Source organism: Eretmochelys imbricata, chromosome 8 (genome assembly GCF_965152235.1).
Source record: "Eretmochelys imbricata isolate rEreImb1 chromosome 8, rEreImb1.hap1, whole genome shotgun sequence".
NCBI lineage: Eukaryota > Metazoa > Chordata > Testudines > Cheloniidae > Eretmochelys > Eretmochelys imbricata.
In genome coordinates this window covers 53,284,145-53,300,085 of record NC_135579.1, presented here as the reverse complement: position 1 = coordinate 53,300,085, position 15,941 = coordinate 53,284,145, and the positions used below count along the sequence as shown (strand labels likewise).

The 15,941-nt window shown below is 45.2% G+C and overlaps 1 protein-coding gene across 2 annotated transcripts in view; it reads right to left on the bottom strand.

Moving 5' to 3' along the window:
- Positions 1 to 280: 280 nt before the first annotated feature.
- The window catches only part of XPR1 (xenotropic and polytropic retrovirus receptor 1), a 254,134-nt gene continuing 238,473 nt past the window's right edge, over positions 281 to 15,941 (bottom strand). Inside the window, exons 13-15 of one of the 2 annotated variants that reach the window (XM_077824124.1) lie at positions 9,710 to 9,849; positions 8,515 to 8,736; positions 281 to 7,510 (exon numbers count right to left, since the gene is read on the bottom strand). In XM_077824124.1, the coding sequence (XP_077680250.1) occupies positions 7,450 to 7,510; positions 8,515 to 8,736; positions 9,710 to 9,849 (423 nt within the window). In that variant the 3' untranslated portion in view covers positions 281 to 7,449. The remainder of the gene's footprint in view (positions 7,511 to 8,514; positions 8,737 to 9,709; positions 9,850 to 15,941) is intronic. The other variant, XM_077824125.1, reaches the window with a different exon arrangement.

Genomic DNA, 15,941 nt, shown 5'->3' with positions numbered 1-15,941 from the left:
GATAAGGCTCCGTATTGGTGTAAGGCTCAAATTAAACTGGCCCTTTATATCCATATGACTTGCTATGCCTCTTTCTCCTTTTTCCTTCATGCAGGGGCAGACTTTCACACCCACAAAGCTTGTAGCCACAGGCCTTCTGATCTGTGGGACCTTTTAAATGTCGATGTGATCTTAACTGATTATTTTCAAACATTTCTAGCCATTTCTGTTGCCTTCAAAATGTAAAGCACAGGAGTTGTAAATGTTAGGGTTTGGTTTTTTGTTTGTTTTTTTAAAGTCACAAGCTATTCACAGTCCCCCATACAGCTACTCAGGACCAACATTTGCAGCCTGCATATCTTTAGCTTCAGACCTCCTTTTCTCTTTAAAGAGACCCCAATAAACAAACTTGCCATCCTTCCCAGAAACCCAGCCCCATCACAGTTTGGCTTGTAAGTCTACAGGTGAGTTAAGCAAGTAATGGCAGTGTCAATGTTCAGAAATGAAAAGGTCATCAGCCCAGAGAGGAAAAAGGACACACACACACACACACCACACCAGTGACAAAGGAGCCATGCAATCATTGGAAAACAAAGAGCTTGTAATAATGAAAAAAGGACAGATTTAGTAACCAATCACTTTTTTTCCTTTTAAAAACACATAACCACAGTTGACTTTGTTTTATACAACCACCTAGAAACTATGAAACAGTACCACATTGTGCATTTTTTTAAAACCTACTTATCAAGAAGGGTATTCCACACTTAAAAAATGTTATATCCATTTGGGAAGGAAAAAGGAGACAGCTAATAGCGCAGTCACAGATACATCATGAGTCCAAGCAAGCGGCAATTCTTTGTCCTCACCTTGTCCACTTAGCCAAAAGAAGAGTGGAGAAGGAGATAGCAAAAGAGAAAGGAGGAAAGAAAGAAAGCACCCACAGAGGACTAATCACATTCCATAGTTACTTTTGACATCTACAGCTCAGGGCTTCATAGAATAATCATCATTTAGACCAACACAGCAGGGGTGAGGGGTGTACAGAAAGATGGGAGTGAGGCAAGGATAAATTTCTGAAGCAGCAAATACATTTCTACCCCAGGTCCCTTCCAAATACTGTTTATTTGATAGAAGGATTGACAAGATAGTAAGGAAGTTGACAGCCACAAAGTGTTACAGGCTGAAGAGATTCACTGTCTGTACTAAAGGGCTCATACAATTTTGTTTTAAGAACTCAAAAGGATTATATTTTATGGCCTTATTACAGCCCCAGGATTTCCAGTAAGTCCCTGACCACCAACACACTGATGCTACTGTGAGATGTACACAGACCAGAGCAACATCACACTTGTCTGGGCTGCAGGGACGAGGAACTGGTCCCAGGATTTACCCAATATTAAAGGCCCCTTTCCCCCAGAGAAATCCGCATTTCTCGTGTCACTCTGGTGATTTTCCCATTAAGTTGTGGTGGGGACTGAAATCCCATGGGTAAACTAGAGTAGCAGTTTGATCCAGTTCTGGGTTAAATCCCTGTTGTGGCAGGTCTACATATTTGCCCCAAAGTATGCAGAGTCATTTTTGGGACCCAAGTCACACAGATGTCATGATGTTACAGAGGCGGGGTTTGATTTAACGATCTACAATTGAGAGTCTGATTACATCTGAAGTTAGTATAATGATTCTCCACCCTTCCACAAGGAGTCCTGATCCCCTCTTTTTCAGTGAGCAAAATAAATCAGTAGCCTTCCAGAAATAATGCTTAAGGCAGAACAGCTCTCTCCCGCTTGGAGTGACTCAGAACCGCCGTGGAAGAGATAAAAGTGTGTGTGTGCGGGGGAGGAATCGGGCTGGTGTGAAGCCCTGACCTAAGCACTATAGTTCAGACACTCAATCCGCTTCCTAGTCAAGTTGGTCTTGTGCTCAGCAGAGCTAAAGTCAGCTAAACTCTTCAAGGTAGGCCTTGCTAAATCACCAAAATGGGCAAGAGATTTTCAAACTTGGGTGCCTAAAATTAGGCACTTAAAAGAGAGTCATCTGGTTTGCAGAAACAATGAGCAACAAGCTGTGACTGCTCAGCACCTTGGAAAACCAGGCCCCTTTTATTCAGATGCCCAAACGTGGACTCAGATGCCTCACTTGGGGTATTCAAGTTTGAAAATTTTGGCCCTGATCCCCATCATTCCTTGAGGATTCATGGTAAACCACCCCCAGGATATTACACAGGCACAACTAGTGCAGCAGCCCAAAATAATGAATCCTCCAATAATGAATCCTCCATCCCCCTTTGCAGACACATTGCTGTGAAGATGTGTGATCCCAGACACAGAAGCCTCCTATGGGCAATACAGAAAACTATGAAGCCCAGTGCATTCTTCCTCTCCCCTTTGTCCAGAGGCAAAGACTGAAGGATAAATTCTGAGAGGAGGCATGTCTTGAACAGATGATTCCTTGCACAAGGCTGGCAGACATACGGAGGGGAGAAGAAGGAAAGAGAATTTGTTCATTTTGGCCTGTAGGAAGCAGCAGCTAAGGGGTACCTGGACGAATCAGAGCAGCCAACAGGAGGTGACAGAATAGTAGCATGAAGAGCTTCCTTTTTCAGAGGATGGCTCAGTCTCACTGCACCACAGCGGGAACTTCTGCCTGTAGTTCTATGCAGAAAGCTTCTGTCTCTTCCTCTGTATTGCTCTTCATAACATGATATAAACAGTGATACTGAAGAAACAGAGGAAGTAGGATAGGGGAAGGCACAGGGCAAGCAAATTTGCCTCCAAAATGTATCTGAATTTCAGAAGTATGAATATATTGAGACATTCAGGATACAGCCATAAGAAAGCAGGAGAATATGAAGGGAAAGGTAGCAGTAAAGTTAGTAGAGAATGAGCCTGATAGGCACACTCTCCCCCACGATTTCTGCCCTAGTTCACTAAGCTTTGCTCTGTGAAGTTCTATGCAGAGAATCCACTGGTTTTTTTTTTTTTCTTCTTCTTCCAGTTGCCTTCCTCCGCTTGGATGAAATTCATCTATGGAACACAGCAAAGGGATTCTGGCCTATCAGGAAAGTATAGAAAAAGATCTACGATTTGTGATGAGCACATGCCAGTGATCAAAATGTCATTTTCATATAGTACAGTCAGAAGCTGGAGGAAAGTCCCAGGGAATTAGAGATCAGTGTGGATTCACAGTGGTCAATATCTCGACAGCCTGGGAACAGATCTGCCTGATTAACATTGCCTGACAATCCCCATGCAACTTTAGATGTCTGGGAGGGATGGAGATCCCTTTGAACAGGGAATGAATGTGGCCAATTGGAACTTCTAAACTACAGGGGTGGGGAAAAATCTCCATTTAAAAAAAACAATCCAGTGGTGAGACAAATACCATCCACTCTAAGCTCAGGTGAATACAAAGCAGAACCACTGGGTAGGTCTCAATTCCAGCAGAAGAGCACCCTTTAAGATATCAAATAAGGGAAGGAGAGAACCCAGAGAGATCAAAGGAAACGCAAACATAGGTGCTATAAAATAGGAAGATGATGGGCATTTTCCAACTTTTGCTTAACAAAGTTGAGAACAGGTTCATGGCTCTCCTGCTATCCCATCTGAGAGTTTGAGGCAATCCACTAGATAAAAAACCCAGTTCCTGTTCTCCTTTCACTGCGCATTCTGCATTTAGTAATACTAGTATTCTACAGCAGTATTTTTACAAATACCCATTCCGTTATATTTGCAAAGGTCATTCATGAAGTGTGACCACCAGAGAGAAGACATCTTCTCTCATTTTCTCATTTTGCAGACCACTCAGCAGGAGAGGTGGTTATATTTCTTTCACTAGTTGCTCTGCTCGATTATATCTCATTTAACTGGCCAGATATCACTGTATGTTCAGAGATGGAACCAGACAGGTTTTGAGAACTAACTCCGGAGTGGAGCTATATTCTGAATGGCTCAGAAATCAATCTGTGTAGTCACAGAATACAAACCCTTGCAGCACCAGGCAGTACAGTGATTCTGGAAACTGGGTTCTTTTGGAGCATGATGCTGGGGGGGTCAGGGATCCTGACCCAAGTGTACAGACACCTTCATTACACAGGCTATCTTCGTGGTCATAAAACAGGCATTTTTACACCAAGTTAGCTAACATCAATTAGTTGTCTCACTGTAAAAAAACCCAACTTTTTTGGCAGGAAAAACATAGCCCAAAACAGAGTGCTCTTCTGCAGGGTGGGAAGAGGAAGAAGGTGAGAGCAGTATACTGACAAACAGAACAAAATTCTCTCTTCCTCCAGAGTTTTGATACGTTGCAGAAAAAAACTGACCAAGATCTCAGTTCTTATTGACTTGATCCTTCCATGGGTTTAAATTTTAAGCCAATCGGCTCATGCAGTACCACTCATGTCAGAGGCAGACTGACCAAAACATGTTCGATTCTCCTAGCTGAGCTCAGAAACTCATTCACAATGTTTCACTTGCTTCTACTTGTTCCGTGATACTTTAAGAGCTCTCTGTACCAAGTTATAAAATATTTTCAGATGCCCTAATTGCCGCAATGATACTTTCCATTCCTTTGACAAGAGAGTGCTATCAGTAAGCCCCAACCCTTCCCTTTTTAAAGCAATGCTTCCTTAAGTAATGACACTATTAGTTCAGGTTGTGCCCCTTGGTTTGGCTGCTACTCTTTTTAAACTGCCCACTGACATGTATGGCATTGCTATTCTCTGACAGTTTTAGTTGCTGATGATATTCCAATTGTTATTAGCTGGAGTATCATAGTTACCTCCCAGGAGAATGAGCTCTCTGTTTCGTGTGGAATCAAACATTGCGAATACAGCAAAAACCACTGAAATGCAAAATAGTGGACTGAAATACTTTAGAGAGCTTTCCATCTCAAACTCCACTTCCTGCTGGACAGGTGCATCTGTCAGCATCTGAACAAGAAGCATCAGTGAGTCAAGATCAGGGGAGTCAGACTCCTGGGCACCAAAAGGATCAACGACAGAATTCTGGGTTAGTCTGTATTGTTCAGATTTTTCTCACCAGAATGGGCTGGTGCTGAAATAGCAGCTAGCCCTGGTCATGTTGGTGGAGAAATAACAATACACAAATCATCTATTCCACCGGAATGACACTATCACTTTCAGTAGATCAGTGGTAGTGCTGAGGCCTTTCCTGGCAGCTCAGCAGTTTCTTGATAAGTTCAGGGTGCAATATGACAGTGCTGATAATTGAGATAATGCTTACTCTGTCAAGGGGCACCAGTTCACTACCACCAATGTATGATAAAGTTATTTTGCCCTATTTAAGCTAAATGAATACAATTACGTTTCCTTCTTCAATTCCTCTGGGCAAGAGGCACAATGGGCAAACTAAGAAAAAGCAGCACACCAGCCATATGGAAGAAGCCATATGATTGGCTAAAGAAAGAAAAATTATTTAACAGCAGCTGAGCAGGGATTCCTAGCATCTGACTGCTAGAAATGTAAATACAAAACAAGGGACAGAAGTCAAAAATGGTTCCTACTTAGTTGAGGGTGTTGATCTGCCACTTGGAGTCTGAACAATAACTGTATATACCTAGCTACTGGAACTGCCAAAGAACTAAGAGAGTACTTGGGATACATGGAAGAGTGGTTAAAAACAAGGACACAGAGCAGCAAAAACAGTGACCATGCCCATAAGAAAAAGATGCAAAGTCTTCAACAGTCCCTGCTGTAAAGTTGAGCCTTGGGTTAAGGATAGGATTAAAGGGAACTGAAGCAGCTTCCCCCAGTCCCTGGTGTTAACCTTACACGCAATAAAGCAAGGCACAAATAAGATTTTATTAATATTAAACATTGAAGTTTTCTGCAAGCATTAAAGCTGGCAGTGGTGTAGGGCATGGCCCTCTCAAACACTCATGCTGCTCTCTAAGAGGGGGGGTGGTGATATCAAAATATACAAAGCTTATTAAGCTGGCCTTATCATTTCTACTGAAATTGCTAAGCAGTATGATGTCCTTAAACCCTAGCCTGCTGAGTATGATCATTCACACTCCAGTGCAAGACTGACCTACCACTTAACTGGTTTTAGATTACACTGAGGAGAGGGTGCAAAGGACGGGAAAGAAACAAAGCAACCTGAAGGTGTGCTCAGGAAGTGACTGGTAGAGAACACTTTGCCAAAGCCTGGCAAGACACATAAAATAAAATGTCATTAAAGACTTCTAATTTAATACCAACTTCCCTACCCTATGGCCAACACACAACCACCTCCTTGCCCCACAGCAAACTGGGTCAGGGGTGCCAATTCTCTGAAGTGTAGCCACCTATGAATCAAAACATGTAACAACGCCCCCCTCCCAGACATGGGAAAGATCATGTCCTCATCTCATCCACTTTTATTTTTGCTGTAGTTAGCGGAGGTGGAACAATGGGAAAGCTCCTATTTAACGGGGTGGACAGTACTCTCACCTTATCTCATGAAGATTAAGGCTTTGAAAAAACAGTTGTTAACCTAAACACCAACTCCCCTTTTTTTGCCTGGGTGTTTGGCCTTGTGGCAAGATTTATTACAACTCTCTTTTAAAAAAAATTCTCAGAATCATTTGCATCTTTGCATGGCCACATGGAAAGATGACCATGAACCGGTATGTGAAACATGCTCAGGCTTCTGAAGCAGCAGCAGCAACTAAAACCAGAAAGAAAAACTTTGGTTTATAAATAAAACTAAACTGAAGAGAAAAAGGGTCAAACTGGTGCAAATTATCTCATGAAAGAGGTATTCGCAGGGCATAACCCTCACAAAAGCGATCCAGATCTACATCCCCCTGCCTTGTTTTACTGTTATCGCCTTCATTGCACAGGACTCAAAAAATCATTCTCATATGGTTAAGTTTCATAAATAATGTGAAAACTGTAAGCAACAAATACATCGTATTTCCAAAAAAATTATAAGAAAAATTACATCAAATTAAAAAGTAGCTTCGTGAATGAAGGTACTGCTCTAAGTGCACTTTACCGGCAAGTGCAGCCAGTGCCTCAGCGCTGGATATGAAGGAAAGAAAAAAACAAAACACAAATTTAAAAACCCAAGTCCGGTTTAAACCAGTCGAAACTGGGCCAAGCAGAAGCAGAGTATATTCTCAGTGCTGTCCCATCAGGGAGTCCCTATGATGCTTGTTCTTCATCCAGATAGGGTTTTGTGTCCTTGTTGTGATTGTAAACAATTCTTAGATACTTCTTTCCTTAACTGTCCTCTGATTGGCAAAACGAAGTAAATATTTATTTTAAAAGTAGAAAATGAAAATTAAACCAGAAGAAAAGAAACACAGTGAGCTTGTTGGAGTCCATAGGATCCGGTCCGGAAGAGCTCGGAAAATGTGTTCAGTGTTTTCTCCTGTTTTCAGCTGGAACTGCACCAGAGGTTGGATTGGTCTGGGAAAGGGTAGTAGAGCAAGAAAATAAGGGATGTGGAACTAGAATCTGTGGACGTTTCATGTGTTTGCTTCGTCATCTGTGTCCTCGATCAATATCTTGGTGTCACGAGGCTTGGATCTGGGAAAAAACAAACAAGCAAACAAAAATACTCACTGAGGGGAAGGAAGACATTACTAGAATATACAGATAAGATAAATACACTCTGTCAAACATATTCCCTACACAGGTAATGTCTGGGCCAGCAGACTACTATAGACGTGGTAATTCATACTCTCCCCTCCCGCCCAGGATGGGAAGATCACCCTATAAAAATAGAGAGGGATGACAGATACCTTTCTTCCTCCCATGCTCACCTTTCTGATACAGCTAAATTCAGCAGGTTAACAGTGCCCTCCACTGGTTAGTTACAATACAGCAAACAAGGGACACAAAATGTAAACAAATTTTTTTAGGCTGGGAATGAAACTAGAATAACCTTTATCACAGGCACTGACTTTTGTTTTTGCCGGTGGATGCTTTTGAGGAATTCGTGTGTGTGTGTGTGGGGGGTAATCTGCCAGTTTTGGGGGGTGGCTATTTTCAGCATAGTTATACACTTTTTTTCATAGTCTAGTTATTGAATGCGTCTATCATTGGTATCTTTACTATTTTAGCAAAAAGAATGAGGAGGACTTGTGGCACCTTAGAGACTAACACATTTATTTGGGCATAAGCTTTTGTGGGCTAAAGCCCACTTCATCAGATGCATACAGTGGAAAATACAATAGGAAGATTTTTATATAAATCTGTCACTGTGCTTCACACACACACAGCTTATCTTATGACATACCTTGCTGAGGGATAAACTGTGTCTTAAATGTGTTTATCTAAACAGAACTCTGTACCTGACAAAAGTTCACTTGGTTAGTCAACCTTACTGAACAAAGCACACTGATTCAATGCTACAGAGACTTGGCGTGAGAGGATAAAAATTCCAATGTATTTATTTACTAGCCAGGTCAGTCCTTTCTTTTCAAACTATTTAGAGTTATGGCACTTCATGCCAACATGGCACTTCAAACACTTATTAATAAATTAATCCCTTCAAATTTTGTTGTGCAAGAGGACAAAGCAATACATACTGTGAAGAAAGATTAGGTCGGCGCAGGGACACGCTCTGGCTACGCTTCCACACCTTGTTCTTCTGGCGGTTTCGGACACCATCTTCCTGGTCCATCATCTGCTCTAGTAGCGTCTGATCATCAGCATTCATTGGTGCCACTGAGATGTCCCGGACAGCACGGAACTCACCACAGTTGTTCAGATGCTCATTCTCCAGACGGAAGAAATTCCACACAAACCGCCTGGAAGGAGAGAGGGAAGGAGAAAAGGAATAATATAAAAACTAAGTACTGGTTTCACAGCTCTCACCAATTTTTGGCAAAGTAGTGATGCAGCCCATAGATGCTACTGCGTACACTTCCCAAGGATTACACATAGCCCCTGTGAGGGCAAGGCCCTGTAAATTTACAGGTTGGAGAGAAGTAGATGGCCAGGAAGGTGAATGACTAACAAGGAGCAACCTGCTACATTACTTCACAGCAGTAGATTGATGGACTTTTCCAGGGAAGCACACAGTTTTGGTGGAATCATTCATAGTTTTAACAGCGAGGATTACCCCAGCATGGCTGGTGTCAAGGTAGCCCAAGGATTATCTATTAGGAAAAATAAATACAAATAAAACCCCCCACACAGTGAGATTCAAAAGCAAGCTGTTTTGCTCATCTCAAGCAGACATGTGATTCCTGATATAACACAAAAAAGCAGACAGCATTAATGCTCTGGAAGTGCCTGATCACAATAAGAAGTCCATTTTTTAATCATTTGCAAAAGCAGAAGGGATTTGGGAAAATCTGTAAATTTAGCCTTGAAGTGACATTTCAATAATTTTTACCAGTGAAAATGCTTAAAATGTGAGCTTGCTAAATTCCTGCAATAAACTCAGGCAAGACCTTGGCCCCTAGCAAATAGAACACAGTGAGGTAGAACCCAGGTCTCAGGCCTGCCTACAGTCAGACCTATGTGTTTTCAGAGGTCTCTGAATCCCAGATGGGTCAGTGAAAGATTCCATAGCACTCTTTCAGCCAGCAATTTGCTCAGCTTAGTGCATATTCTGAGTCTTGGTGCTTTGTGTTTTCATTAGTTTGTGGCTTTTCAAACAACAGCTCCAGGAGCCTGTGGAAAGCCAGGGACTTCCCCACCTTTCTGGTGTTATTAGTTGTAAAACAAAAGGGATATACAAGCAGTTTGAAATACTGTTTAGCTGAGCCACCTTACCGGAAAACCTCGAGTGGTGCAAAGACAGTAGAGATGATGTCCCCAGCATAAGGAAAGATTTGCATGGAAGTGAGGGAGATCTGGATGGTCCAGGCAAAGCGCAGGATTACATCCTCCACAATGGCACAATAGTAATATGCCTGAGAAACAAAGAGCAAAATAGGACAGGTCAGCTTACTTGTTCAACACAGAGCAAGGATACCTGCCAAATGACCAAGGAGAAGCAGAGCCAATCCCATCACTAACTTTCACGTTTATGGGATTAATTCTTCAATACCATTTGTACAACCACTGATGGCTATGGGCTTCATGCAGAGAAAATACAACACATAGAGGTTAAACTTGGCACTCTCTTCCATCTTCCTTCTCCAGATAGAAGACTCTGGGACCCTAAAATAAGATTTTCTAGTAAGGTAGAGATGATCACCAGAGCTAGCTAGACACATGCCATATTAAGTATAATATATATGATTGTCAGTATTTAAGTCTCCCAGTTACCTAAGGTTTGTCTACACAAGAGATTTATACTGATTTAACTAAATCTGTTTTGAAACTAATTTAATTAAATCAATACAGCCCTCTTTTGTGGAAACACTTATTCACCAATTCCTGACCAATTTAAGTTAAAATCAATCTATAGCTTCTTAAACTGAAATAAAGCATCCACATAAGTGTTGCATTGATTTGACTAAATCAGTTTCTAAACTGATTTAGACATGGGCAAACTTCCCCATATGAGAACCAGACCTAAATTTATTTCTTGTTATTTATTGTTTTTACCCTGGTTCTCCTTCTGCAGCTAACGTTTGTATAGCAATTGTTCATTTACCTGTAAGAGACTTTTAAGAGTTTTTTTCACCAGGTTTTTAGTTTTATTGTACTTTTACTTGGTTTTGATTTAAAACAAAACTGTCTCCAATCACAGATTCACCAGGTAGTGGAACAGAGAAATACGGAAAAGATTTCTTACAAATATAACACCTCAGAATTTCTAACATCGGGTTGCAATAGCTGCATGAGCACCTACAAAGACCAGATTAAAAAATGACAGGTTTCAGAGTAACAGCCGTGTTAGTCTGTATTCGCAAAAAGAAAAGGAGTACTTGTGGCACCTTAGAGACTAACCAATTTATTTGAGCATAAGCTTTCGTGAGCTACAGCTCACTTCATCGGATGCATACTGTGGAAACTGCAGAAGACATTATATACACAGAGACCATGAAACAATACCTCCTCCCACCCCATTCTCCTGCTGGTAATAGCTTATCTAAAGTGATCACTCTCCTTACAATGTGTATGATAATCAAGGTTGGCCATTTCCAGCATAAATCCAAGTTTAACCAGAACGTCTTACACATTGTAAGGAGAGTGGTCAGTTTGGATTAACTATTACCAGCAAGTGAGTGAGTGAGTGTGTTTTGGGGGGTGAGAAAATCTGGATTTGTGCTGGAAATGGCCCACCTTGATTTTCATACACATTGTAGGGAGAGTGGTCACTTTGGATAAGCTATTACCAGCAGGAGAGTGAGTTTGTGTGTGTTCGCAAAAAGAAAAGGAGTACTTGTGGCACCTTAGAGACTAACCAATTTATTTGAGCATGAGCTTTCGTGAGCTACAGCTCACTTCATCAGATGCATACCGTGGAAACTGCAGCAGACTTTATATATACACAGAGAATATGAAACAATACCTCCTCCCACCCCACTGTCCTGCTGGTAATAGCTTATCTAAAGTAATCTTCAGGTTAGGCCATTTCCAGCACAAATCCAGGTTTTCTCACCCTCCACCCCCCCACACAAATTCACTCTCCTGCTGGTGATAGCCCATCCAAAGTGACAACTCTTTACACAATGTGCATGATAACACAAATTCACTCTCCTGCTGGTGATAGCCCATCCAAAGTGACAACTCTTTACACAATGTGCATGATTATCATGCACATTGTGTAAAGAGTTGTCACTTTGGATGGGCTATCACCAGCAGGAGAGTGAATTTGTGTGGGGGGGTGGAGGGTGAGAAAACCTGGATTTGTGCTGGAAATGGCCTAACCTGACGATTACTTTAGATAAGCTATTACCAGCAGGACAGTGGGGTGGGAGGAGGTATTGTTTCATATTCTCTGTGTATATATAAAGTCTGCTGCAGTTTCCACGGTATGCATCTGATGAAGTGAGCTGTAGCTCACGAAAGCTCATGCTCAAATAAATTGGTTAGTCTCTAAGGTGCCACAAGTACTCCTTTTCTTTTTGCGAATACAGACTAACACGGCTGTTACTCTGAAACCTGTCTTTGTGTGTGTTGTTTTTGGAAAAAGGGTGGGGGGTGAGAAAACCTGGATATTTGCTGGAAATGGCCCACCTTGATTATCATACATGTTGTAAAGAGAGTGGTCATTTTGGATGGGCTATTACCAGCAGGAGAGTGAGTTTGTGGGGGTCGGGGGCAGAGGGTGAGAAAACCTGGATTTGTGCTGGAAATGTCCCAACTTGATTATCATACACATTGTAAGGAGAGTGATCACTTTAGATAAGCTATTACCAGCAGGAGAGTGGGGTGGGAGGAGGTATTGTTTCATGGTCTCTGTGTATATAATGTCTTCTGCAGTTTCCCCAGTATGCATCCGATGAAGTGAGCTGTAGCTCACGAAAGCTTATGCTCAAATAAATTGGTTAGTCTCCAAGGTGCCACAAGTACTCCTTTTCTTTTTGCAGATTAAAAAACAGATTTTTGGGAGTTCATAAAGTGCTCATTTCAAAATGTAAGGAAAGGGCTTTATCTTTTTTTTTTTTTTTTTTTAAGAAGTTTACAGATTTTTCTGAACCAATTTTATTCCTTTATATTTTAAGACAAATTACATACAGGCCTTGATCCTCAATATACCCAAGTACCGAATATAACTGCTGTATTCTACTTGTGGGATTACTTGCATATCACCCTTTGCTCTAACAACCTGTAATATTCAGGAACCATGGTGAAAGATCAATAAATACTTCCTGTCCTAGTTTGCATGGGATTTGAGACAGAACTTTAGACTGTGACAGGGTCAGGCCAGATGGCTACAGGAGAGTGATCCTATTGGGATCTGGGAAGTGGGTGGGCAAAGCCCGCACACTACTAAAGGATCCCCCCCTCAGCTTAAGAGGGGGATCCACAGGACCTGGACACCAAATAAATCCAGGGGACAACGAATGAAATAACAGGGACAGGAGTGTGGTCAAAGGGTCAAATGAAGGGAACCGGATGGGGACACCGAGCAGAGAACCCCAGACAGCGCCCACTGCTCCTCAAAGGTGTCAAGGGAGTCAGTGGATGCCGCCCAGAGGAACTCTGCCTGGACACGTGAACGGACCAAGGATCGGAAATAGGCCCCACAGTCACAGGAGACTCAATCGGCCAACCTCCTCATTCTGGTTTTATAGATGGCCATTTTAGCTAGGGCCAAGAGAAGGTTGACCAGGAGATCCCATGACTTTGTGGGGCCACGGATAGGGAGTGCATCAATAAGAAGGTGAGGGGAAAAGTGCAACCAAAACTGTAATAAAATATTGGTGAGGAACCAAAATAAGGACTGCAGCCTGGCACACTCCAAATATGTGTGTGCCACGGTTTCCCTCACGCCGCAAAAGGGGCAGGTGTTGGGATAGAGGTGAACCGCACCAAGAACACGCCTGTGCTCATGGCTCCGTGAAGGAGCTGCCAACTGATATCCCCCACAGGCATCGGGACCAAGGTGGAATATAGGCTGGCCCACCGGGGCTCCTCACCCTCCAAAGGTGGCAGGAGGTCCCGCCATTTTGTATCGGGGTGGGACACAAGGGTGAGGGTGTGAAGGATGTGGAGCACGATCGTGTATAGATGTTTCCTTGGTGCGGTCTGGAAGCAGACCGGCTGCAGCTCGTGCAGCCGGCTCACAGTGAAGGGGTGAGTGGGTCGGTTGGGTCCACAGGGCAGAAGCCCAATGAAAAGGTCCGGCGGGCCTGGGGTTGAGGGTGGATGGGGTGCGCCCTTGTGCAGGACCCCGTCGAGGTAAACCCGAGCATCGGGTGGCAAAGCAGCCTTCACTTCCTGAAGTACGCGCCGGGGAGTACGAGGTCTGGAGAGCCCCATGCGCTGAGCGAGCATCAGGGGATCCAGCCAGTCTCCCCGGTCGTAGTCCAGGAGGTCTCCGACCCTTGTGACTTCTGCCAGGACCAACCTCTGGCACACCAACGGGGACTCCGCCACCTGCACGCGGAGCTGGGGGTTGTGTAGCAGGGGCTCGCAAGGAGATCTTCCCCCACGGAGGCTGCCACAGACCTGGTCGCTGTAAACAGTTTCCAGGTCCGGAGGAGGTCCTGGTAGAAGACCAGCAGCCCAGAGAGGTCTTGCAGAAGACCTCTTGGATGGAGCTAAAGGAACTGCTGGTCATATCAGAGCCCTCAGAAGCGGTGCAGGAAGGCGTGCACCAGTATGCTCCACGCCGGACTACCTGCACTATAAACGAGCCTCTGCAGGGCCTGGAGGCGGAAGACATGGACCTGAGTGTGGAGACACTTCAGGCCCTGCCCCCCCTCCTCCAGGGGTAGATGGAGAACCCCTGCAGAGACCCAGTGCAGTCCTGACCAGAAGAACTCCAGAATCGATGTCTGGAGGTTGGCCAGGAAACCTGGGGCCGGGACCAGGGTGTTGAGCCAGTACCAGAGCATGGACAGGACTAGTTGATTAAGCACCAGTGCCCTCCCTCGAAGGGAGAGGCACCGGAGTAGACCTGTCCATTTCCGGAGCCGCTCTATCACCCCCCCCTCTAAATTGTGCCAGTTCTCCGGCGGAGAGGGATGTGTGGCAGAAAGGTAAACGCCGAGATAAAGCAGCAGACCCGCGCTCCACCGGATGGCCTTGAAGCACGGGTGGGAGGGAGCTCACCTGCCACCAGTCTCCTACCACCAAGCCAGAGCTCTTGACCCAGTTGACTTGGGCGGAGGAGGCTGCCTAGTAGATGGCCTGGCAAGCCTCCACCCCGCACCAAGTCGCCGGGGTCCTGGACCACAAGGAGCACATCATCAGCGTATGCCGACAGGACCAGCCTCAGCTCCGGCTCCCGCAGCACCAAACCCGTCAACCTCCTGCGGAGGAGGCAGAGGAAGGGCTTGATCGCCACAGCGTACAGCTGGCCCGGGAGTACGGCACCCCTGCCATACTCCTCGCCCGAAGCTGACCGGTTTGGTCAGGGTCCAGTTGAGCCTGACCAGACACTCTGCGGAGGCGTACAGCACCTGGAGGAAACCCACAAACTGGGGTCGGAAGCCAAACGCTCGCAGAGTGCTCAGAAGATACCCGTAGTCCACCCTGTCGAAAGCCTTCTCCTGATCCAGGGACAGGAGGGTGAACGACAGACCATCCCTCCACCCGAGTTCCAAGAGATGCCGGGCCAGATACAGGTTGTCGAAGATGGTGTGGCCCAGGACGGTGTAGGTCTGGTCTGGGTGGACCACGTCCGCCTGCATGGACCCTAGCCGCAGCAAGATGGCTTTCGCTACAACATTGTAGTCTGTGCTGAGGAGCGAGACAATACGCCAATTTTGTAAATCGCAGAGGTCCCCCTTCTTCGGCAATAAGGTGAGCACAGCACGAAAGAGGGAGGACCCCGCTCTGCAAAGACTCGGCCCAGACGGTGACTAGGTCTGGGCGGAGGATGTCCCAGAACACGCGGTAGAACTCCACGGTCAGCCCGTCCATGCCTGGAGATTTATTGGTGGGCATGCGGCGGAGGGCTTCTGAGAACTCGGCCAGAGTGAGAGGCAGCTCTAGCCAGTCTCGGTCACCCGTGCAGACTGTCGGGAATTCGTCCCAGAGCACTCCGCAAGTGTTAGGATCGGTCAGGTCTGGGGAGAAAAGGCCTGCGTAGAAGGCCCTGGCCCTCCCGCACATCTCCACCGGATCCGTGAGCGGGGTGCCGTCCTCTGCTAGGAGGCAGGTGACGTGTTTCTTGGCCCCCCTCTTTTTCTCCAGGGCGTAGAAGAAGCGGGAGCCGTGATCCATCTCCCGAAGGAGGCGGATGCAGGATCGAACAAAGGCACCCTGGGCCTGATTGTCCTCGAGGGCCTGGAGCTCCTCCCGCTTCTTCCGGCACGCCCCGCAGAGGGATGGATCCTCGCGGCTGGCGGCCAGATGCCTCTCCAGCTCTAAGACCTCCCGTTCCAACTGCCCTATTGCCGCATCCCTCCGTTGGCTGGCGCCCCGGGTGTAGTCATGG